Here is a 24,838-nt window from a genome sequence, read left to right as displayed (position 1 = left end):
TCCCTACGAGAGTTATCGTGCATACAAGTCAGCCAGACAGACGAGCGGACGGACATCGCAGAATCGACTCCAAATGCCCTGAAACAGATTTAGTCCAAAGAGACCTAGAGTCTAAAACCGTTATTTCGACTAGGCACGTTTTGACCGTATCAAATGATATATACCCTTTCTAGCCATGTACCTGAGAGTATAAAAAACCTCTAAAGTATAAGAGTCAAAGAATTTTAGTCCATTAACATATTGTTCGAAGCACTGTGCTGTCTGTAATTAATATGACTTGGGTGGCGTATAAGCAATCAAATTTATATTTTCTGTTAATTATACGCATCGTTGAAGTCTGTTTACCGTATTGACAAATAACACTGTACAACACAAAAACGAATTATGACAAAATCCAGCCGATTATAAAAGTAGAGTTAAAAAAAGGAGACACGCGGTTTGGAATTTTACATAGCAAAGCAATCTTAAGAAAGGGGTGCCTCCTCTTCCATATTTCTTGAAAATTTCGGAAAAAGATTCCTTGGAATCTGCATAATTTTGCTATGTAGTGTATTTGGTAATATTACTGATAACAATACGATGATTATTTTGGATTTAACCCTCAAGCGAGTCACCAAAGGGATGTTTAGACTTTTTTTTCAAAATATGATTAACAATTCCCTTTGAACGGGCATATGCAAGTCAAAATATCATACAAATATATTTGTCATAACATTTTGTTATAGGTCCAGGAAGACATGAAAAATTTGAATCTTTCCTGAAAGCCAGAGATTCGTATATGTTAAAAAAAATTAGGGTTAAGATGGATGTGTTCCAAATTGTCCTACAAAGCATTGTTTTTGATGGATGAAGTCAAAGACAAGATTTTTCTTCATAAAATTACACTGTAGGTCATTAAAGAAAATAAATCTCAATTTCCAAGATAACCCCTTGTCTCATTTATTGCAAGGGTTTATATTTCCAAATCCATTAGGCAAACAATTTAGTATTTTGTTTCTTTAGGATCGAAAACTTTTACAAGAATTCAACATTTCAGTCTCTAGCTTAAACGTATTAAAGAAATTCAACTTCAGCTAAATTGAAGTCTATTTTTCACCCATATGCAAGCGTACCCTAAATTTTCCTCCTGTTTTGACTTCAACGACTTTTCCTTTTCATGATACTACTGCTGCAAAAATTTTGTTTTGGTCAGTGAATCATGTCATAACATTCATGATCACAAAAATGTGGTTACAAAACACAGAGGCGGCACGCATATACCCACACACACACACAGACATACATGCCTCGCCTATATCGCTCTTTGAACACCAATCATATCAACAAATGGCCCAGTGGCAGCAGCAGCAAGTGCAATGGTCACAGGATATGAACATGAATTGTAATTACCAGGCTGATGTTGCAACCAGCCAGCAAGCAAGTAGCATGTTCATCATTTACACTTGCAATTGGAAGCGAGCTGCTGCTGCTGGCTAGCAATGGGGTGCCACTGCTGCAAGTTAGTGGCATAATAAGAAGCCTAATAATTACCATTATGAAAGCACCATGGAAGCGCGGTATCGGCAATAGAAATAGGCGTCAAAAGGAAAACACTAACATATCGTGTCGAACATCCATCAAAGGGTTTTTAACCGGCCTATTTCCTTGATACGCCCACTTGGCCCCGACATGCTTGCACACATGGTCATGGGACGTGGGCAGCATGCAATAGCATGGTGTAATACAATTGGATTACAAAGGACTCTTTGATTATTTCGCCATATCCTCAAATGGGGGAGGGATGGGGAGGAGGAACGTGTTCGTTTGCAAGTTGGTATCGATTTTGGTTGCATGTATGTGTGTTTCTGTACAAGAATGTGTGCAATGAAAATAATGAGGTCACACGGGACTTCCAGAGGCCTAGTTCTTCAACGGGATACAAGTTTTTGTTAATACTGCCATTTGCTACTGTGACCCAACATCATTCAACGGCATGGGCTGGAATTTAATTACGCCTATTCATTGGCAGAGCAAAAAAACAAAAACAGTGAGTGGGGGAGAGGAGGAAAGAGAAACATGGCCAGATATGTAGCTTTCCAAAATTTTAAGGGGGAGGGGGGAAATATAAAAGAGAATTAATGCCTTTAGTAAATATCCTAATGAGGCAATCCCCTAAGGCAGCAAAGTACGAAATATTTGAAAAACATTAAAAAACGTCCTTGAAGCATGTATTGACCTAAGGATAACAGAAAACTTTTTAAAATTTTAATATAATTATAATTTTTATAATTTTTGTTTTTAATTTTTAAAATCATTACCACCCGCAATACTCCTCTGCATTGGAGGCCGTTTTTGTTGTGTGTTGTCTCAACATTCATGGCTTGTAATCAAATGCCAGGAATTATGGTGCAGGATATGTATGGGCATTTTCCACTTTTTGACATCAAAGTTTATTTTTGGGTAAATGACCAACAAACAAAATCCTCAACATGAGTATGTTTGTATGTGTATTTTGTTACTTATGCAAAATATATATGTGTGCTTATATATAAAGACTTCTACATTTCCGCCCTTTAAATCAGTTGACATGCTGGATGGGTTACCACGGTCCGTATAACGGCGTGCAATTGTTTTTTTTTTCGATAACAAAAAAATATTATGGCATGTTGTTGGGGTAGCACTGACGAGGGCTATAAAATGTACAATCATAATTAAAAATAAGTAAGCAAAGGCTATAGTCGTGCGGGGCCGACTATGTTATACCCTACAACACTACAATATGTTAGAAGCCCCCTTATGTCCAAATCCATATTGGAAGGTTTCGCTTTTGAAATGAGGATTTTGACTAGGGGCATTTGCCCAATATTTATGCACTCCTTCGGGCTGTTAGTTGTTGTGCTCCATTTTACAGCTAAATATAATCCAATGGTCCTCCAAAATGCTAGAATTCTTCTCTGTCCTTAACTCTCTTTACAGGCGTGTCGATTGGATTCAATTGTGTGATCGGAAAAACATTTCAGTTTTTGGTTAATTTGAACCCCTAAATATTTTGCAATCATCTCTTAAAGCAAAAAGCCCCTCTGCATCTACAAATTTAGACCCATCTATATGATTTGCTCGTCTACGATATGTGGCTATATTCATCAACGAAATCAGCATAAAACAGCCAGAAGTTCGCCTTTTGTGTATTTCGTGGTCCATTCTACTCGCTGTCCTAAACTCTAACTTTATGCGAGATTTTGTGTCCTTTGGTTTCAATTTGTGACCTTTATAACGGCTGCAAAATCAAGAAAATTTTTAGTTGTTGGTCCATTTCAACCCCTAATATATTGCGGACATCTTTGAAAACAATAGGCCTAGCCCTTCTCAGCCCAACCCTACCCTTGTGAAAATTTTCGTGAGGATCGGACGATATTTGCAATACTTATATAACCCCAACCTGTGTTGTAAGGTGAAGACATATTATAAAATATAATAAGTCAAATTGATTTTGACTGCGATTTTTTTTTTTTTTTTGATTTGATACTTTTATGTCAAGATGGCATTCTGAATTGACAAAATTTGTCAAAATCTGTCCAGCCATTCTTGATATATTTACTATCGGGATCTACGTAACGGTCAGAATTGACCAGTTCGACTATTTGTGATTTCGCCGGGATTAAAAATATTCGCGGTTCAATGGAAAATTTGACTTTTATTTAACACAAATGTTGTGGCCTATTTCATCCACTAAACCATCAAACCATCAAAATTGGAAGGCTTATGTCCAGCCCTAAACTCTAGAACCAAGCTAACTTCCGCGCCAATTACTTTATAATATCGACCTGTAGATCCGCTTCAAAATTTTTCAGTTTTTGGTCTAAATTTCGTGAAGATCGGGCCATAATTGCGACCTGTAGAGTGATTACAAATTAACATGGACAGACGGATAGACGGACGGACATAGCTAGATCGAATCAGCTCGGCGAGATAGGAAGATCCATATATACTTTCCTATGTGGAAAACCAATATTTCGAGGTGCCACGGTGGTGGCCGCCACAACAGCCGATGGTCGTTCTCCGCTGGTATTAATCGACTGTGGCATCAGAATTAATGCCGAATATTATCGAATAAAATATTCTGAAGGTTGTATTAAAACTTTGGACACGCAAATATTTTGGCCGCAGATCTTGGACATTCCAACAGGGCTCAGCACCATCGCACGCGCCACCACCGAATAATGGTTACAAAATGAGGCTTCATTCCCAGTGCACAATGGCCACCAAAATCTCCGGATATCAATCCGTTGGACTATTGTATCTGGAGTATTTTGGAAAGCAAGGTTGTCAATAAAAATACCAAAGTGTCGATTACCTCAAGCAAGCGCTTCGCCGGGAATGGGCCGAAATACTTCATTGGCCGTTTGAAGGCCATAATTCGCGCCAAAGGTGACCAATTCGAACAAATCTAAACTTATTCTAAAATTTGATGCTATTTCCGACTTTTTTGCTTTTTTTGTCCCATACCTTTCTTCTTGTCACACCCTCCTGGGGAACGGCATGACTTTATTTCCATCATACCATATAATCCAGGCATAACTTATCTCAAAATAACTGCATTAAACACGAACTGCATACATACAAATTTACACATACATGCATGACGATATTGTTGTTGATGTTATCAATTCAGTACATTTTACAAAAGTTGTATTTACGACCGGACTATCAGACCATGGGCGGTAACGATTGTAACAGCTGTCCATTATCAAACATTCAATCGTGGTACCTAAGTGCCCTGCTGTTGATGGTGTTTTTGTTATTATTTTTGGGTCAACAGCCTAATAGTTTGTTTATTTATAGAGCAAAAAAAGTAAAAATAATAACTGCATGTTAAGGGTTTGTTGTGTGGAAAACATGGAAAAAAATAGAAAAAGAAGAGGAATATATAGGCAAACATGTAAAGAAGTTGCTAAGTTCGGCCGGGACAAACTTTAAATACTCCCCACAATTTCGAAGGAAATTGAAAAATTTCAAAAAAATTCGAAAAACTTGAACTTTTAGTTTAGTTGAATTCGGATTTTGTTGTTTATGTCCACAAGTTAAATCCGAAAATTATATCTCTTTAAACATGCCCTAATATTTAAGAATTTATCATGGTTAGGCAGCGCATAAAAACCTTAATTTGACCGAAATAAACATTGTTTTTACTTGCTTTCCCGCTGGATCAAAATGACTGTTTTTCCATTTCACATTAATTGATTGAGTGGACGACGAAGTTCCCACACAAACTTTCTTTCCCTGTTTTGCGATAATAACACATGTTCTTTTCTTAGTTAGTGGGGAAATTGATACTGATTTCCTTTTTTGTCTCCCCGTTTTTTCCTCACTGTTGTATTCGCAAAATGGATTCTGGCATCTAACTTCGCTGATTGAGCGGGGGAGTGGTGTGATAATAATCACTTTAAATTAATATAATTTTCAGCTTATACAAAAGTTACTTGCGAAAACAGCTTTCAACGAAATGCTTGCAGCAACCTCCCACCAGGGAAAATGGAAACTTTTAACAGATCAAACATAAAGGGGAAGCAGATTGTGAAGCGAAGCATATAAAAGGAAAAGACGGTGGGAGTATTTCTTTAACTTATTCTAAAAAACGAAAGAACGAATGAATGACTGAACAATTAACACTGTAAAATGAAAATTAAACACTGCCAAAGAACAAATGCCAGGGTTGCAGTTTTTTTGATGGCTGAAGAAGAGATGAAGCGACGTACAGTGTTACGGAACCGAAAAAAAATTTTATTTTTTAATTTTTATTGAGAAGACCTACTGTGATCCTACTTTGCAAAAAAGGCTACTAGGGTTTTCTAAAAAACGATTTAATGTGGTCATTAAGGAGAAGTACTAATATGGTATCCTACGAGAGGACCTACTGCGGTCTTCTCTAAGAAGACTCAATATACTGTTCTATGAGAAGAAATGCTGTGGTCTTCTATGAGAAGACCAATTGTGGTATACTAGACAAAGGCTTCCGAGGCCTTCTATGAGAAGACCTACTGTAACTATATGGAGACGCCAGGCGTTTGCTTATTTGTAAAGAGCTACTTTTGTTTTTATATCAAATTCCGCAAACAATTTTCATTTGCATGGAAATTTTAAAATTTCTAGCTCTGAGAAGCCTCTTTTGTGGACCTACTCCTTTGCACTTGGTAAAGTACTATTGAAATATAATTTCTTGGAACATATTAAATTAGATAGACAAAAATTTCAGATTTTCCGCCCGAATCGTAAAAAACTAAGTACTACTCGATACCTTTGGTACAAACTGCCACAATTTTGTACAAATTCATAAATTTATTACACTTTAGTACGATTTTCCAAAAAGTTGTTCCAAGTCTTTTTTATGCTTTTTAGAAAAAATTCTAGCATTAGTACCACAAATTCAGTACAAATAGTACTTATGGTTATAATTTTCAAGACCTCAGCCTTATTTTACGCATGCGCACTAATCCACATCCAAATGTCAATATTCCAGTCTTAGGTGCTTCTGGTGGGTGTTTGCTGAGATAAACTTGGTCCGAAAATCTTCTAGGTTTTTGATTTACAAACCGAGTATTATCAAACCTACTTGGAATTTTCCACAACCCAGACTTGATGTAGGACTGCGAAAGAATGAGAAAATTTGCGGCGAATTCGAAAAAAGTGTAACTCCACGAAATACTCGTGTCGGGCCCAAAAAAGTATATATACAGGGATGGAAAAAACTGCAACAACTTCAGACTGCAGTCATTTCTAAGCCACTCGTTCGACAATTGTTAAAATTATTCCAGTGACAGCTCATTATATTGTTTACAAGCGTACAAAAGCATTTTGGTGAGAACTTTCCAGAGAAAGTAATTCGTGATGGAATTCAAGCGTGATAGTGTGATTGCACTCCAGCATTTAAATGGGAATATATTTTTTGTGTCTCGTACCATTGCCCGTTGCCGTGATACTGGTAGCGTAGCCTGACGTCGCGGAAGTGGACGGAAGAAAACAGCAACATCAGCAGAAATAGTTCCAAAAAAAAAGAAGCGACTTGATCGAAACCCGCGTCGCAGTGACCGAAAAATGGCTCGTGAGCTGCACATATTGCAATATTCCATTCGGCAATTATTAAAAAAAGTCATTAAAATTCCAAAAGGTGCAAGAACTTACACCACAACAGAAAGAAAATAGACTCAAAAGAGCTAAAGAGTTGCTTTGCTTGGCCGAAAGTTGTGAACTACCGAATTTGGTTTTCTCCGAGGAGATAATATTCGTTTTCCAGTAGTTTGTTAAAAAACCAAATGATCATGTTTACTTGCCAAAGAGGTCAGCTGAAAATGTGCACCTTCGGTTGGCCACCAGAACTTAAACGCCGACCATGGTGGTGATGGTGTAGGCCGCCATAACAGCCGATGGTTGCTCTCCGCTCGTATTAATTCGACGACCGTGGCATTAGAATAAATGCCGAATATTATCGCGAAAATATTCTGGAGGGTGTATAAAAGCCTTGGTCACTCAAATATTTTGGCCGCAGACCCTGGACATTCCAACAGGACTCAGCACCATCGTACTCAGTACGCGCCACCCAAGAATGGTTACAAAATGAGGTTTCTCGCTTCGTTTCCAGCGCACAATGGCCAGCAAAATCTCCGGATACCAATCCGTTTGACTATTGTGTCTGGAGTATTTTGGAAAGTAAGGTTGGCACTAAAAAATACCAAAGTGTCGATCACCTCAAGCAAGCGCTTCGCCGAAAATGTGCCAAAATACCGCAGAGCAAGATTCGGGCAGCGTGTGACGGTTTCATTGCCCGTTTGAAGGCCATAATTCGTGCCAAAGGTGACCAATTCGAACGAATCTAAATTTATTCTAAAATTGGATGATATTTCCGACATTTTTTGCTTTTATTTATTCATTCATAAAATTTAAAGATAAAATTTAAAAATTATGGCGTTTGGCTTTGTTGCAGTTTTTTTATCTCACCCTGACTTTTGGGTTAGATTTAGACATTTTGGGACCTATTTTTATGAAAAATTAATTTGTGGAATATTTTGACTTGCTACGATCCAGATTAAGCGGTTTTTATAACAATATTTTTGAAATAAAACCAAATATGTCTTGGTGTCTCGCTTGAGGGTTAAAATTTATGACCAAAATAATCCTCGCATTGGTTATATGGTCGAAGACAGTATATATTTAAAATGTGAGAGTTATAAGGAATCTTAATCCTAAAATTTCAAAATATATTGATTAGGGAGGAACTCTCCCGATCTGTTTGGGTTAATTTGCGATTGTATGGATATGTTGCGATGTAAACTTTGAAAACACCTTTACACGTGCCGTTGGTAATCTACTGGATTTTTTCATGTAATTATTTATTGTGTTGCACAGTGTAATAATCTTCAAGCTAAATTTTATGATTCTAAATTTTATGATTTCCTGGGTATTTATGGAAGGTGTAAAATATTATAAATATAAATCTTCAAGTTGTTGACCTTTAACCACCCAACCCCCATTTTAGCTTTTATAGTCGCCATTGAATATTCATTCAAAGGAAGCCTACAGTACCCGCCATCTTAGCGAAAATTAGAGGAAAAAAAAAAAAAAAAAACGTCAAGAAACTCCCAAGAAAGCTTAAACTGTAGCGGATGTTGCAAACGGAAAGCAAACAAGTGGTGGCGGTGGCGGCGACGAAAGCGGTTAGCTCAAGTAAACTAAACGCAACTCAAGTAATCATAGCTCGTTTAGTTGCAAAACACAAACGTTTATTCAGTGGCAATGTGTTCAGTTTGCTGCAGTTCCGTAGTTGCCATTGTGGTACCATTGTCAAGAAGTTCCTGCCGGTGATTGTGTAGCAGGCAGAGGGTAGAGGGGGAAGCACCAGAAATTGCAATGTGAGCAGACGAGTGTTGAAACAATGTTTTAATTACAATTTCAAGTACATGATAAAGACATTGCTGAGCTGCAGTGACTAGTTTTGTTGCTGCTCCTTGGTTTATTTACGCCTTGCCGGCAAGGAAGTGGATACTTGAAAAGGCATGTACTTTTCTCTCTGCCACATGAACTCTGAACTTCAAATAGTTTTTTTTTTCTGTTGCCTTTTTCTAGTTTGTTTGTTTTGCCATTTGCATGTGACTGCTTGGCTGCTTCTACCACACTTCAGCTGAAGGAGCTGCACATAATTGCTGCTAGTTGGGTGCTCTGCTCTGTGTCTCTCTGTGTGTGTGTGTGTGGGAGAGAGCGTGATTGTGCATCTTGGGAATTTTTCCATTTGTGTTTTGTTTTTCCTACTTGTTGTTCTGTTTTCCATATGTCAGATTGTTTATCTCAAGTCAAGTGATTGGGGAAAGGAAGATATATTTGTTTGTGGCTGTGAGTCTGAAGACAAGTAAACCCGGGTTTTTTATTCTGTGAAATTTTATTGAAAAACTGTTTTTGGTTTGGTGGCTTGAATTTCCCCTCTATTAAAACAACAAAAAGCAAGCTCTGTAAATTGCAGAAGAAAGAGCAAATAAATCTCATCGAGAGACAATGCTGAGAAAAAATATTGAATAACAAATGTGCAAAAATATTTCACTTGAACTATTACTGGATTAATTTGTTTCAATTAAAAAAAAATACTGATGGCAAGAAATATGGGCCAGCAAGAAAGGGTAAAACAAAGTTACTAATGGAAAAGCATAGGTTTTTCTGAGAATTTCTTTATTTTATTGTTCTTGTTCTAATTTTTGTGTTTTGTGTGAGAATGTGTTGGAGAACTTGGTTTCTTTGGATTGGCTGCAATTTGTGCAACACGACTGTGTGAAAAATTGCATCTGGAAACATGGATTTCATGGAATTGGTAACCAAAGTAATGCTGGTGAGAAAAAAAAACAAGCATAGGAGAAAGGAGGTGGTGGAGGCATTATATTGAGTTTTAAATGTTTTATGAAGATGTTTTCCCAAATAGATTAGATAGAATAATTTTGTAAAGGCAGAGCCAAAAATTTTCAATCGATATTCCGACCACTTGTTCATGTATTCCTTTTTTGGAGGAGGTACCTAAAATTGGAGATACATATTTAAAATTTGCAGGAGATCTAATATTAAAACAAATATCGCAAAGTGTGAATTTGCGGAGAACTGAGGAATAATCTGCATTATATTAAAGTTGTGATTTTTTCACTGTCCGACATTAAATATAATTAAAGAAAAAATCCAGCAGATTGTGGAAGTAGGAATAAAAATACCGTCATTTTTAAGGCTTGCATAGCCGAACATCCTAAATAGAGGGGCCAAGGTCCCAGTTATATTTGTTCACATTTTTCGACATTTTCGAATTCAAGTGCCTTGTAATCCATTCATTTATGCTTGTCAGCAATATAATAGATAGCAATACAAGAAATATTTTTATCCAAAGGGAACAATTTGTATACCCTTAGCGATATGGGTAAGAAGGGTATATATAAATGTATACGGCCAAAGTGTGCCTCTTCGAAACCGTTTTAGACCCTAGGTCCAGTTGGACCAAATTCGTTTCAAGACAGTTGGAGTCGATCTAGCGATGTTCGTCCCCCTGTCTGGCTTGCTGGTGCACACGATAACCGTCGAAGGGAGTATCCGATATGGTCCACAATCGGTACATCGTAATATTATTATAAAATTTAGATCGAGTTCGAAGATGGGCAATATCGGCATACTCATTCTTGAAAATCCCTTACAAAAAGATCGGAATTTTCAAAAAAAAAAAAAAAAAAAAAAAAAAAATATATATATATATATATATATATATATGTATATATATATATATATATATATATATATATATATATATATATATATATATATGTATATATATATATATATATATATATATATATATATATATATATATATATATATATATATATATATATATATATATATATATATATATATATATATATATACATATATACCACCTGTGCAAATCGGTTCACTCCATCGAGTAAACCCCCCCCACAAAGGGTCAAATTTTTGAATATTTTTAACACCCATAAAATGTGAAGTAAAAGCTCATAAAACGCGAAATTAACATCCGACTCCATTTAGACTTGGCATATCTCAATATTTCCATCAACACAAGATCTATTATAAAGATGGTAGTGATCGCACCTTTTCTTCAGGTACCTCGCCCACATAGGCTCAAAGTTTTGAAAAACTAAAACGGTTATGAAATCCGAAATACGCATCCAGTTCTCTTCATATTTCACACATCCCATTATTTCCATTGATACAAGATCTGCTGTGAAGTTGGGATATATCGGTCCACTCCTTCCGGTACCTCCTCCCCCCCCCCCAAAGGGTCAAAATTTTGAATATCCAAGGAGCTCTTAAAAGTCGAAATTAATATCCGATTCCATGCAGACTTGGCACATCGCAATATTTCTATCAACACAATATCTGTTATAAAGATGGTAGAGATCGGAAAATCTCTCCTGGTACTTGCCCCATAGGGTTCCAAATTTTGATCGGAAGGGGGAGAGACTCAGAGTTCTCCATTCATATTACATTCAATAGCTTCTCTTATTCAATAGCTTCTCTTATATAGCAAATATAGAAAATGTTAGGTCCTCAAAAGAATTTCATTGCTCTTTCATAGCTCGTCTATCTATTGTATCAGGCATCAGTATAAACATTCAAAAAAAGGCTTTGCCTTTAAAAACTTAACAATGCCCAACTTCTTGCCTTCCTTGGGACAGGAATTGTCAGTTGTTATAAAATTATTTCCATTAAAATGTTCGCTGTCTGTTATTGTTGTGTGTGTTTTTTTGTAACAAAAGTTATAAGTTTAATGATGCGGAAAAGTTTGTTTCATTGCAAACTTAACAACATTTGCATGGCTGGCTGGCTGGCTGACTGACTGCTGCGAAACAAACAACAACGAAAAAGATTTCCAACATTTGGCCACAAATCTATTTAAAATATTTTGAATGGTGTTTTGACAATCCGCCCGTTGTGGTTAGAGACGGTGGTGATGGCGGTGAAAATCAATTTGAATAAATCTAATGGAGCAAAGCAAAGTGTTTTAATCGAAAGCATTAAAGTTCTCAAAAGTTTTGCACTTAATTTTCGCAGGAGGAATTATTTGAAATGTGAGTGTTACACACAAGAGAGAGAGAGAGAGAGAGAGAGAGAGAGAGAGAGAGAGAAAGAGAGCAAATTTATTCCTGTAATGGATGTAAAAACCGTATCAATTTCTAATGAATTTTACTGGGAAAAAGTAAAGAATATTTGGCTTTTCGTTGAAAAAAGTTCTAATTCACACGTTGTCATTACGAACATGTTCGAAGGAGATAAAGTTTGAGTGTTTGTGAGAACATATAAAGGGTAGAGATAAAGGTGTCATATTTACAAAATCACAAACTTTTAATGGTGTCATCTATATGTCGTCACACATTTTTGGCAGACACGTACCCTAATACATTGCAAAGATGAATTTTTCACACAAACGCAAACACATACATAAACAAACTTTCTCCAACATAACCATATGTTATAATAAGGATAGGGTAGACTTTTCAAAATGCTGTTCATACCAAGTTACTAAAACAAATTTATTTTTATTTCTTAGCTAAAATTAATCATAAATCCGACCAAAATCCCGAAAAGGTCAAAAATTGAGATACTTTAAGTTTTTATTCCCTACAACACTATGTGTTGGGTGTATTATAAGTTTGATTGGCCCAAAAATTATGTAACACCTCGAAATATTGGTTTCCCACATAGGAAAGTATATATGGATCTTCCTAGCTCGCCGAGCTGAGTCGATCTAGCTATGTATGTCCGTCCGTCCGTCTGTCCATGTTAATTTGTAATCACTCTACAGGTCGCAATTATGGCCCGATCTTCGCGAAATTTAGAATGGAGGTGGGACTGGGGTCAGAATAGAACCCTATTTCTTTTGGAGATGATCGCCAAATGTTTAGGGGTTGAAATGGACCAAATACTGAAAAAATGTCGGATTTTGCAGTAGCAATACAGGTCGCAATTATAAACCAATCGGAACTTCGCATGTAGCTGGAGTTTAGGGCGGGGAAGAAGCCTACCAATTTGGGTGGTCATCGGATAATATTTAGCGGGTAAAATAGAGCATATCTTTTGTGTTGAAAAAATTCAAAATTTTTCATTAAACCGCGAATATTTTAAATCCCGGCGAAATCACAAAGCTATGACAAGGTTACTTCTGATCTTTACATTGATGTTAACATCAAAGAAATCAGATATATAGCAAAATATGTGCGATATATATGTTTATCAAAGAAGATATGCTTGAAAAATCTCTTATATGTCCAGAACGGCTGAACTGATTTCGACAGTTCTCATTAATTCAGGATGGCCTCTTGGCAGGAAAGAAAAAACGTCTAAAAAAATCTCATAAAAATATCTCTCTAAAGATGAAAATATTGATTTTGTAAATTTTTCTCATATTTTTTCAATTTTTTCATATTTTTGGCATATTTTAATTTTGAATTAAACATTTGGTAATATTTCTACAGCTAACAAAACTAAGTAGTTAGGATATCAGGATATCATATACAGATCGCATTTATGGTCCGATTCTTACGAAATTTTGCATGGAGATAAGATGAGGGTCAGAATAGAAGCCTACTCTTTTTGGAGATGATCGCCATATATTTAGGGGTTGAAATGGACCAAAAAACTGCAAAATTGTCTGCAGGTCGTAATTATCGCCCGATCCTCACGCACATTTGAATGGGGGTTACCGGACATTGCAAAAGCCAAGCAGTTTTGGATGGCCATCCAAAAATATTCAATGTGCGAAATAGTTTGCCAACTTTTGTAGACAAAATACGAAAATGTCCATTCCAGTGACTTTTTGGAGAATTCACAAATACAGGAAAGACGCACTTCTGACTATTTCGATAACGCTGATTTCGTTGAAGAATATAGTCAAATGTCTGTATCTCATATAGATGCGTTTCAGTCAAAAACCAATAATAAATGTTAATCTTTTGCCGCTTCTGAGAGATTATAGGTCTTTGGGAAATATTGGTTCCAGATCTGGGAAGACCATTTACGTGCAACATCTACCAATAAATTGGAAATGAGCAAATTAGTTTAAGTTGCTATTATTCGAAAATTAGAGAACGAAACCTGATGGTTTTCTTTTATTATTTGTCACAATATCTTGTGGAATTCTGTCGAGTATGTCGCCTATATAAACTGTATGGTTTATCATAGTGTTATAGGGTATTCAACGGTCGGCCCTGCTCGACTGTAGCCTTTGCTTACTTGTTTAGAATATGTTCAACTATTTTTTTCCACTTGAGAATATTTTTTTATTTGAGGTTGCATGGGATTTTTTTATATTTTGGACGAAAATTTCGTGGGCTTTTTTTAAACAATAAATCGTAGAAATTTCCCAAAATATAACAAAGATATCCAAAATATAACAAAGAAATTTCTTACCAGGACTCTCCAATCTAAAATCCGGTTTATTATGCGAACAAATATTATGAAAGGTAATACAAGAACATCTCTGGCAACCCCACCATCAAATCATAACTGCCAATAATACCAGATTGCACCTCAATAAAGAGAAAGTACATTTTCGTCAGAATCTACCTTACACACCTACATTCATCCGTACATAATTTATGAAATTTTCAAATTACCGCTCATGCTGTAATTTCATATTTAAGTTCTCACCATATGCATATGCAAACACTCAACCACACGCACACATTTTACCTACAAAACAACTACTTCTCTGACCTTTTGCAGCAGCCAGCCGCCCATATGTTTTGAGGCTACCAAATAATGATATTTTTCTTTCTTCTCCATCTTCTTGGCAATTCATGCCAAAAGGATATTTAAATGAGCTACGTGTATCACATGTAGTGTTGATAAGCTTAAGCATAAACAACAGTAATGTGAAAGGAGAACTGAATCTAAGGAGAGAGGCAGAGGGGAAATCTTTCAAGTGGCGGCATTATTTATCATAAGCATGACAGCAGTTAGGGCCAGGCATATCTTATTTAAAACTTGAAATATAATAGGAGTTGTTAAGAAATTTGCTAAACATTTTTGGATAAGACAAGAACAAAAATTAAAAAAAGAGGACAGCAACAATGCCAAACTTTGGCAAGCTCATTATTGTCATCATCACACGCTCATAAAGTTTTTGGCAGATAAGGTAAAGAAAGAATGTAAACAAGAAAAAAAAAATACGGAGGCATATAACGTGGCAAGGGAAATTATAAGGAATTCTAATGAGCGATTTAGGGATCCATATGGCATGGAGGGCCATAAGGAAGATAAAATTACGGAATTTCGTTTTTGAAATTTAAAATAGCAGAATATAAAATAAAGAATGTCAAAAAGACGAGTAAAAAATGTTTTGTTAGTCAGAGTAAGGAATGAAAACTTTGTACCCAGAGCCGACGTTATTTCTTACTTGGAAAGATGATAATAAGTAATTTTTGCATGCCCATTTTATATGAACAACCTATTATTTTTGGGCATTCTGGAAACGGAGAAGGTATTTTATAATTATTCTTTGGCCGAATGTAGGTTGTTGTCATTACTTGAAGTGCAGAAAGTCCCTCATGTGGCTTTCAATTTGTTTTTCGAAAATCCAAGTCTCAAAATCCTAATTTATTTTTTCCATAACCCTTTACCTTTGAAAGTTATATCTTGTTTTTATTCTCCCTCACCCTCCCCCCAAATGTGTTGAAATTAACTTCCACAGTATATACTATATGTAAATAATGGCCACCACCAGCATATTACCAACTTTAAGTGGTGTGCACTTGATTACTGCCGGCTCCATTCAACTTTAGTCATATTTCCTTGTTGTTATGAAATATTAAATTTATTGCCAAGTTTTATTCTCATACTTTTAACTTGTTTTTCTACAACACCACCAACAACCTCGAAAGTTAACAAAGTTGTGGTATGGCTATAATTACATTGTTTTATCTTTCATAGAGTTGAGGGGGGAGGATAAACTTTTTCTTCCATTTTCATATTTAAATATGTTTAAATTAAAATGAGATTTAGTTATATCTATATATAAGAAGAGAACAGTGTGAACAGAAAAGCTTTAAGAGAAATTTTGTAGACAGAAGATCTTTAAAAGTTCTTTTAGTGACCGGAAATCTGTAAAAGCTCTTCTATAGATAGCAAACCATTAAAAATTCTTTCAAATTAGAAGCCTTTAACAGCTATTTTTTAAACAGGAGACCTTAAAGAGCGTAGAAAGCAGTCGTTCAAAAGCTCTTCCTTAGAAGGTAGGTATAGACATAAGCTCTGCTCATTGTGTTCGTTATAAACTTTGTCTTATGGACAAAATACATTAAAAAGCTATTCCATAGACAAAAAACTCATAAAAAGGTCATATATAAACATAAGATCTATAAAAGCTTTTGTATGGATAGGAAACCAGTAAAAGCTCTTCCGCAAAAAAAAAAAAAAAAAAACTTTAAATTTTTTTTCTTTAAGAGGAGAATTTTAAGATCTTTTCCATAGACAGCAGACGTTCAAAAGCTCTTCGGAAGACAGAAGCGCTTTTGAAGTGCCCTTTTAAAAGATCTGACGTTGACCTTTAATGAGCTTAAAGGCTCTGCTATATGCAGCAAACGTTTCTAAGATGTGCCTAAAAATAAGATGCATTAATAAGCTCCTACATATACAGAAGACTAATAAAAGGTTAGCTATAAACTGTGACCCTATAAAAGCTTATCTATAGATATAAAACCAACAACAGCTCACATACAAAAGATTTTAAAGGCTCTTCTGATGAGAGAAGCTTTTTTAAAGCTCTTCTACTGAAAAAACATTAAAAAGCTCTTCCATGGACATAAGACCTTTAAAATATAATATATACATCTAAAAGCCCTTTTACACATAGAAAGCCATCAAAACTTTTTTCATAAAAAGAAAACTGTAAAAGCTATTTTTCAACAATATACCCTTTACAACCTTTCTGTAGACTGCTTACAAAGATAAGCTATTCTGAAGACAGGAGCTCTTTTAAAATACTGATATAGCCCAAAAGCTATTTAAAAGCTTTTCTATAGACAGCAGCTAAAGGGGTAGTACATAAACGGAAGACCTATAAAAGCTTTTTAAGATAGAATATCATTAAAAGCTCTTCTCAAAGTTCTTTAAAAGCTGTGCCATATTCAGCAAACCTTAAAAAGCTCCCTTAAAGGCGGAAAACCTTTACAAGCATTAGACATAAGACCTCCGAAAGCTTTTCAGGGGTTGAAGACCTTTAAAGGTCTTCTGAAGGCAGAATATTTTTTTGACATCTTCCGCAGACGGTGAAAGTTTTTTTCGGATCTTCAAAAGCTCTCCCATAGACGGCTAGAGGAGATATTCTGCAGGTCTTCTGCTAGAGGCTTTAAGGTTTTCTCTCTAGAGAAGACATTTAGCAGGTTTTCTGTTTGGAGAATACCTCCTCTAGTTCTTCTATCCAGAGAAGAATGGTCTAGAGTAGACCTCTAAAGAAACTACTGCAGTCTGTTTGTCTAGACAAGATTCCCCGAAGGTATTTTGTCTATATTAAAACTCCTGAACGCCTTTTGTCTTCAAAAAAACTCTTTATATCCTTCAGGAAAACCCTTTAAATGGTTCGTCAGTCTATAGAAGATTTCGAAAGTAGAGGTATATTATTTCGAGGTATTTTATTTATAGAAGTACTTTTGAAGATCTATCTGCTGAAAACCTAAAAAGGATCTCTTGTCTACTGAAAAACTTGTTTGGATGTCAAGCTTATGTAGAGCTTCTAATGGGTTCTATGTTTATAGAAGAGCTTTTGACGATCCTCTATATACGAAAAGCTTTAAAAATATTCCATAATTACAACAAATTTTATAGATCTTTTATTTGTACAAAAGCTTTCACAAGTTTTTTATTAATGGAAAAGCTTTAAAGGGTATTCCATTTTTGGAAGAACTTTCAAAGACCTTCTACCTATAGAAAATCTCAAAGGTGTTATATCTATAAACAAGCTTCTAAAGGCCTTTTGCAAAACATAAAGATGGTTTACGATCCAAAGAAGACTTAAGCATGGTATTCGGCCCATAGAATACCTTTAGAAGAACTTCTGTCAAAAGAAGATTTTTTTCGGATCTCCAGTCTGAAAAAGAGCTTTCAAAGGTCTTCTGTCTATAGAAATGAGTTTTAATATGTTTTGCATATAGAAGACATCCAAGGTTATATGGGTCTATTTAAGTCCTATTTTAGGTTTTGTACCCATGAGAAGCCTTGAGAAACTCTTCTCTCATTGGAAGATTTGCAAAATGTGTTCAGGTTATAAAAGGTCTTTAGACGATCGCTGCTTTTCAAAAGCCCTATAAAATGTCTTCTGTCCTTAGGATAATTTTACAATGTTTTCTATCTGTGAAAACCCTTTAAAAGTTCTTCCATCTCTTTAAGCTCTCTGTGTTTTTATTTTTTCGTTAAAAAAAATTCCTTAAATTTCCCATAGTTCATGTCACTGTATGTGTCACAATTTTCCGTTGACACTATCACCACCACCAGCATAAACTGGCAAAAATGCAGATGTTGATATCATAAATAAACCGACCTCTTCCTCCATGATCACCCCCTCCCTCCCATACATTAAAGTAAATAATTACCTAGACTTTTGCAACGGTAAGTGAGCATACATGAGGAAGATACATGTGTTTGCACATATCTGTGCATGTGTGTCAGTGTGTTGTAGAACACTATCTTATGTTGTTCATCTGGAAACATTAACGTGTTGTGTTGTTGAAAACTATTTTAAATAATAAAAATCCTCTTTTGTAGATGTTGCCAAAAAGGAGAACAAGGCAAAACTGGCTGCATACAAAAGTGGCCTGCGAGTGTAGAGCGCAACATTAAAGTAGAGCCGCCAACACCGTTGCATATATTTAACACTGCCTTGTCTTCGAAACGAAGTCACTTTTCGGCATATGCTTGTTGTTGTAACGATAATAATAATAACAGTACTTCAACGCTTTATGAAGGAGTTAGTGTATGGTATGAACGCCAGCTCCTAGACGCTGGTAGTGGAACGTTATCATACATACTTTAATGTGCCCTAGGCAAAAAGGAACTCACATTTTCGTCATGTGAGAGGGTGTGCGTGGGTGTGTGAGTGAGTGTGCTTCCGTGGATCCTACATATATGCCGCTACGTTTGTTAAGTGCAATAAAGTTAATGATATGTGTGGAAGGAATGCTCCTTTTACTTGTCGGCACGAAATCGACAACGTCGAGTGTTGTTTGCTGCCTTTTGGCTCCTAGTAGGTTAGTAGTGTTGAACTCAACGTAACGTGTAGCACGAACTATAAAACATAGATTCAATATTACGACAACAACACACCCTCAACCCTTACGGGCACATACCGACACACACGCACACACACAGAGATCGTATGTTCTCCATATAATATGTACATTTAAATGAACCTTACACACTTATCGTTGTAATTAACATAAAAAATTACTTTTACTTCGTCGACGTTTTCCTTTTTTTCTGTACATCGAGTACTTTCATGTACATTTTGGAGAGAAATTTACATTATGGAATGTGGTCGTAAAATCTGATAGTCATGTAATAATGAATATTAAATTTAATCTCGAAACAATATTTATTTAATACACTGTGGCCACCGAGTGGCGAGTAGGGTAAGTAAGTCATATGTGGATATGAGGGAGATTTTCAAACAATTATGGATAATATGAAATGGATTCGGGAGTGGATTTTTATTTTTTATTGCATGCTATATGAAAGGGTGAGTTATTAAAGAAATCGATACTAAACAAATTGCTCAATGAGAATTGTATAGAGAACGGTTGTGGTTCTCAAAGTTATGATGGGAAATTGGGTAGATTTTGAATAAATCTGCACAAAATTGTTCACGAAGCATATTTTGGTGAACTACATGTGCACGAAAAGTACTAAATAGTACTTAATTTGGTACAATTTGAAGTTGGGGGCATAGATAGTGCTTGAAATCTGAAATTTGGCATTAGGGTTGTTGTTCATCTGTAGCCTTGACATATAGATGCCTTTTCGGAAATAGTTTTGGACAGAAAAAAGTAGATGCTTTTATCAATATCCTTCTCGGTATACTTTAAATATCCAAAAGAAATGGAGCGATCTTTACCATCTTCATAACAGATCCTGTGTTGGTGGAAATATTAAGCCAAGTTGAAACGGAAGGAATCCGATTTCGCGTTTTATGAGTTTCAGGGATATTCACGATTTTGACCCCTTGTTGGGGGAGGTACCAGAAGTATTGGACCGATATATTCCATCTTCACAGCAGATATTGTATTAGCAGAAATAATAGAATGTGTGAAATATAAGGAGAATCGGATTCGTATTTCGGATCCGTATAATCGTTTTGGTTATTCAAAACTTTGACTCTTTGTGGGGGAGGTACTAGAAGGAATAGTCTGATCTCTACCGTCTATATTACAGACCTTGTGTTGCTGAAAATATTGAGATGTACCAAGTCTGAATGGAATCGGATGTTAATTTCGAGTTTTATTAGCTTCATGGATATTCACAATTTTGGCCATTTGTGGGGCAGATGCCACAAGGAGTGGACCGAGATATTCCATCTTCACACCAGAGCTTGGGCTAATAAAAATATTGTTATGAGTGTAATTTGAAAAAAAAAAAAAACCGAGTGCTACAGGGTGAGATGAAAAAACTGCAACCAACTTTAGACTGCTGTCATTTCTAAGCCACCGTGATATTGGCAGCGTAGCACGATGCCAAGAAAGTGGACTAAAGAAAACAGCAACATTAGCAGAAATGGTTCGAAAAGTAAAGAAGCGATTTGATCGAAACCCGCGTCGCAGTGACCGAAAAATGGGTCGTGAACTGAACTCATCGCAATATTCCATTCGGCAAATATTGAAAAAGAGCTCGGGGTAAAGCCATTGAAATTCCAGAAAGTGCAATAACTTACACCGCAACAGAAGGAAAATCGACTCAAAAGAGCTAATGAGTTGCTTCGCTTGGCCGAAAGCGGTGAACTGCCGAATTTGGTTTTCTCCGATGAGAAAACATTCGTTGTCCAGCGATAAACAATCAAAATTTTCGTGTTTACTTGCCAAAGAGGTTAGCTGAGAATGTGCACCTTCGGTTGGCCACCAGTACTCAAGCGCCGGCCATGGTGACGGTGTTGGCCACCATAACCGCCGATGGTCGCTCTCCATTCGTATTAATCGACCGTGGCATCAGAATAAATGCCGAATATTATCGCGAAAATATTCTGGAGGGTGTATTAAAGCCTTGTGCACGCAAACATTTTGGCCACAGACCTTGGATATTCCAACATGACTCAGCACCATCGCATTCAGCACGCGCCACCCAATAATGGCTACAAAATGAGGTTCCTCGCTTCATTTCCAGCGCACAATGGCCTCGAAAAATCTCCGAATACCAATCCGTTGGACTATGGTACCTGGAGTATTTTGGAGAGCAAGGTTGGCACTAAAAAATACCAAAGTGTCGATCACCTCTAGCAAGCGCTTCGCCGGCAATGGGCCAAAATACCAACATTCGGGCAGCATGTGACGGTTTCATTGGCCGTTTGAAGGCAATAATTCGTGTCAAAGGTGACCGTTTCGAACAAATCTAAACTTATTATAAAATTAGATGCTATTTCCGACACTTTTTGCTTTCAATCAAAAAAACAAAAAAAAAAAAAAAATAAAAAATAAAAAATTTAAAAATGATGGCGTCTGACTTTGTTGCAGTTTTTTTTATCTCACCCTGTAAATATTGATTTATAAAAAACGATGTAAATATGCCGCCTAATTTTAGTTATTGCCAAGGTTTTGGTCATATTTTCCAAAAACGCTGTAAATATGCCTCCTAATTTTAGTTATTGCCAGGTGTTGGTCATATTTTCGAATCGATATTTCTATTTTGGTTTCTTCGGGATTGACAAACCTTTCGACAGAAGATATTTCCTAAAATTACAAATTAACATTACCGGTAGAGCGTAGGATTGGGATAAGGAAATTTGTACTTATGTATACAAAAAGAATTAAATGGTACCAAATGTTGTACAATTTCGATTTAGGAGAGCCAATAGCGTTGGAATCCTGATATTTGAAAACAAGATTACTATTGCATTGTAGGACTGAGGTATGAAGGAAGTTTTGGAAATTCGTATATATGTGTACTAAATGGTACTAAATTTGGTACGATATACATTTTGTAAGACGCAATAGAGTTGGAATCCGGAAATTGGGAAATATGATTAATATTGCATTGTAGCATTGATGCATGTGAGTAGTTCTGGAATTTCGTACTATTTAGTACTAAACGGTACTAAATTTAGCAAAATTTCGATTAAGTTAAACGATAGAGCTGGAATGTAGAAATTCGGAAATAAAATTACTGTTGCATTCTAGGACTGAGGTATGTAGGTAGTTTTAGAAATTCGTACTTATGTGTACTAAATGGTACTAAATTTGAAAAATTTGTATTTTGGTTTCTTCGGGGTTGAAAAACCTCTTCTGTCGAAAGGTTTTTCTTGAAATTTCTAATTAACATTACTGCTAGAGTGTAGGATTGTAATTAGGAAATTTGTAATTATGTACACGAAAAGTACTAAATGGTACTAAATGTGGTACAATTTCGATTTGGGAGAGCCAATAGCGTTGGAATCCTGATATTTGGAAACAGAATTAATTTTGCATGGTAGGACTGAGGTATGTATGTAGTTTTGGAAATTCGTACATATGTGTACAAAATGGTACTAAATTTGGTACAATATAAATTTTGTAAGTACCAATAGAGTTGGAATCCTGAAATTTGGAAATGAGATTACTATTGCATTGTAGCATTGAAGCATGTGAGTAGTTTTGGAAATTCGTACTTTTGTGTACTAAACTGTACTAAAGCAAAATTTCCATTAAGTTAAATGATAGAGCTGAAATGCAGAAATTTGGAAATAAAATTACTCTTGCATTTTAGGACTGGTATGTAGGTAGTTTTAGAAATTCGTACTTATGTGTACTAAATGGTATTAAATTTGGTACAATTAAAATTTTGGGAGAACCAATAGAGTTGGAATCCTGAAATTTCGAAATGAGATTACTATTGTATTGAAGGACCCAGAAAACTCGTACTTATGTGCACTAAATGGTACTGAATTGGGACAATTTAAGTTTTCTGTAGAGTTGAAACAGAAGGTATTTAATCCGAAATGTCTTTTTGTGAAAAAAAATGCACAAATATAATTTGGAATAAAATATTAAAAAAAAATAATAAAATCTACATCTAAATAGACGACAGTGTTCTTATTTTCTAAATCTAGGTGTTTTCCGATACTATTTTGCATATATGGTGTATAAAAAAAACAATAGAAAATTATCTACATCAAAGCAAGCTTTCTAATAAAGCTCTACGGTGCGGTGCCGGAAAAGTGTATTGGTGAAAATGGTATGCGACTAAGATAAATGAAATGAATTTCCATAACGTAACGCAAGAAAGAAGGAAGAACCACAAAACTAAGATTTATATTTTTGCACAAAACTTCGTAACATTTCATAATGATGATAAAGTATTTCTTATTACCAAAGCGAAAGTCCTTGCGTCTATTGTTATTGTGTCCTGAACCCGTGGTGGCACCAGCATGCGACGACTTAACACGTAAAATGCGCGGTTGAGCCAAACGCTTAATGCGCTTTAATAAATCACTAACGAATGCACAATTACCAGTACCAGTATCAGTATCAGCACCACCAACACCATTACCATCACAGCTACCACTACCACTGCCACTGCCACCACCAACAACAATCATTGTATCCTTAGTTGTGGTTGTAGTAGTGCTGCTACTACTACCTCTACTACTGCTAGTTGTGGCATTTTCAGGATATGTGTTGGCGGCGTTGGTCGGATGAGCGCCATGACTAGTGCCATTAATGACGTTGATGATGGGGGAAATTGAAGATGAAACATTTGAGCTAGCGCTGCCACTACTGGCATTAGCAGCAGCAGTCGTAACATTAGAATAAGAGGATACTTTCGATTTTTCATACACCTTAAAATACTGTTTATTAAATCTATGATGATGGGCTGTTGATGTTGATGTCGGTGCCGTTATGACATTATCGATGCCATTGATGATTCTTGTGGTGGCTGCTGCTGCCGCTGCCGCTGTTGTAACTGGTGTCGTTAATGCCGGGACAGTTGTACTTTGAGCTGTCGCAGCATTTACAGCCGCACCATTATGAGGTATATTAAAACGATGGTTAATGAATTTTGTGGTTTTATGTTTGTAATTAGTAGCTGAGATTTTATGGTTATTAGTAGTTGTTGTAGTAGTTGAGGCTGAAACACTGTATTCCACCAAACCACCATTGTATGGCAATTTAATAGCTGTGAATGGTATAACCGCAATTTTTTTTTTTTAAATATGGAATTAATGGGAAATTGAAAATTTAAGGAGATTATCAATATTAACTACAAAAAGAGGTAAATGTAAATGGTTAGTTGTTAAAATTTATGCGATTCTCTATCCAGACAGCTTAAATTTATAGCTCGTTCTAAAGTGTAAGACGCAGAGAAGATAAGGCATTTCACTTACTTTTAACTCTCAGCCAAGTGTAGGCCGATTTTTCACCAGCCTCATTCAGCGCCAGACATTGATACATGGCCGAATCTTCCAGCTCGAGTTTTTTGATGTGCAAAGCATTATCCTCGCCAATGGAATATCTGGGGGGAAGGAAAAGAGAAATTAAAAAAAATAATTATTTTCAATTTAATAATGAGAACGCCCAGACGAAACGGCTGAAGCAAGAATCTTGAAATTTTAGGTGAGGGTCACTCTTGGTCCGAG

At 35.9% G+C, this 24,838-nt stretch overlaps 1 protein-coding gene across 1 annotated transcript in view; it reads right to left on the bottom strand.

Moving 5' to 3' along the window:
- The window catches only part of LOC131801853 (protein sidekick-like), an 81,096-nt gene extending 57,075 nt beyond the window's left edge, over positions 1-24,021 (bottom strand). The window contains exon 1 of the mRNA XM_059120878.1: positions 23,572-24,021. Within this exon, the coding sequence (XP_058976861.1) occupies positions 23,572-23,800 (229 nt within the window). The 5' untranslated portion in view covers positions 23,801-24,021. The remainder of the gene's footprint in view (positions 1-23,571) is intronic.
- Between the last annotated feature and the right edge of the window lie 817 nt (positions 24,022-24,838).

Source organism: Musca domestica, unplaced genomic scaffold (assembly GCF_030504385.1).
Source record: "Musca domestica strain aabys unplaced genomic scaffold, Musca_domestica.polishedcontigs.V.1.1 18, whole genome shotgun sequence".
Taxonomy (NCBI): Eukaryota; Metazoa; Arthropoda; class Insecta; order Diptera; family Muscidae; genus Musca; species Musca domestica.
This window is presented reverse-complemented; position numbering and strand designations above follow the sequence as displayed.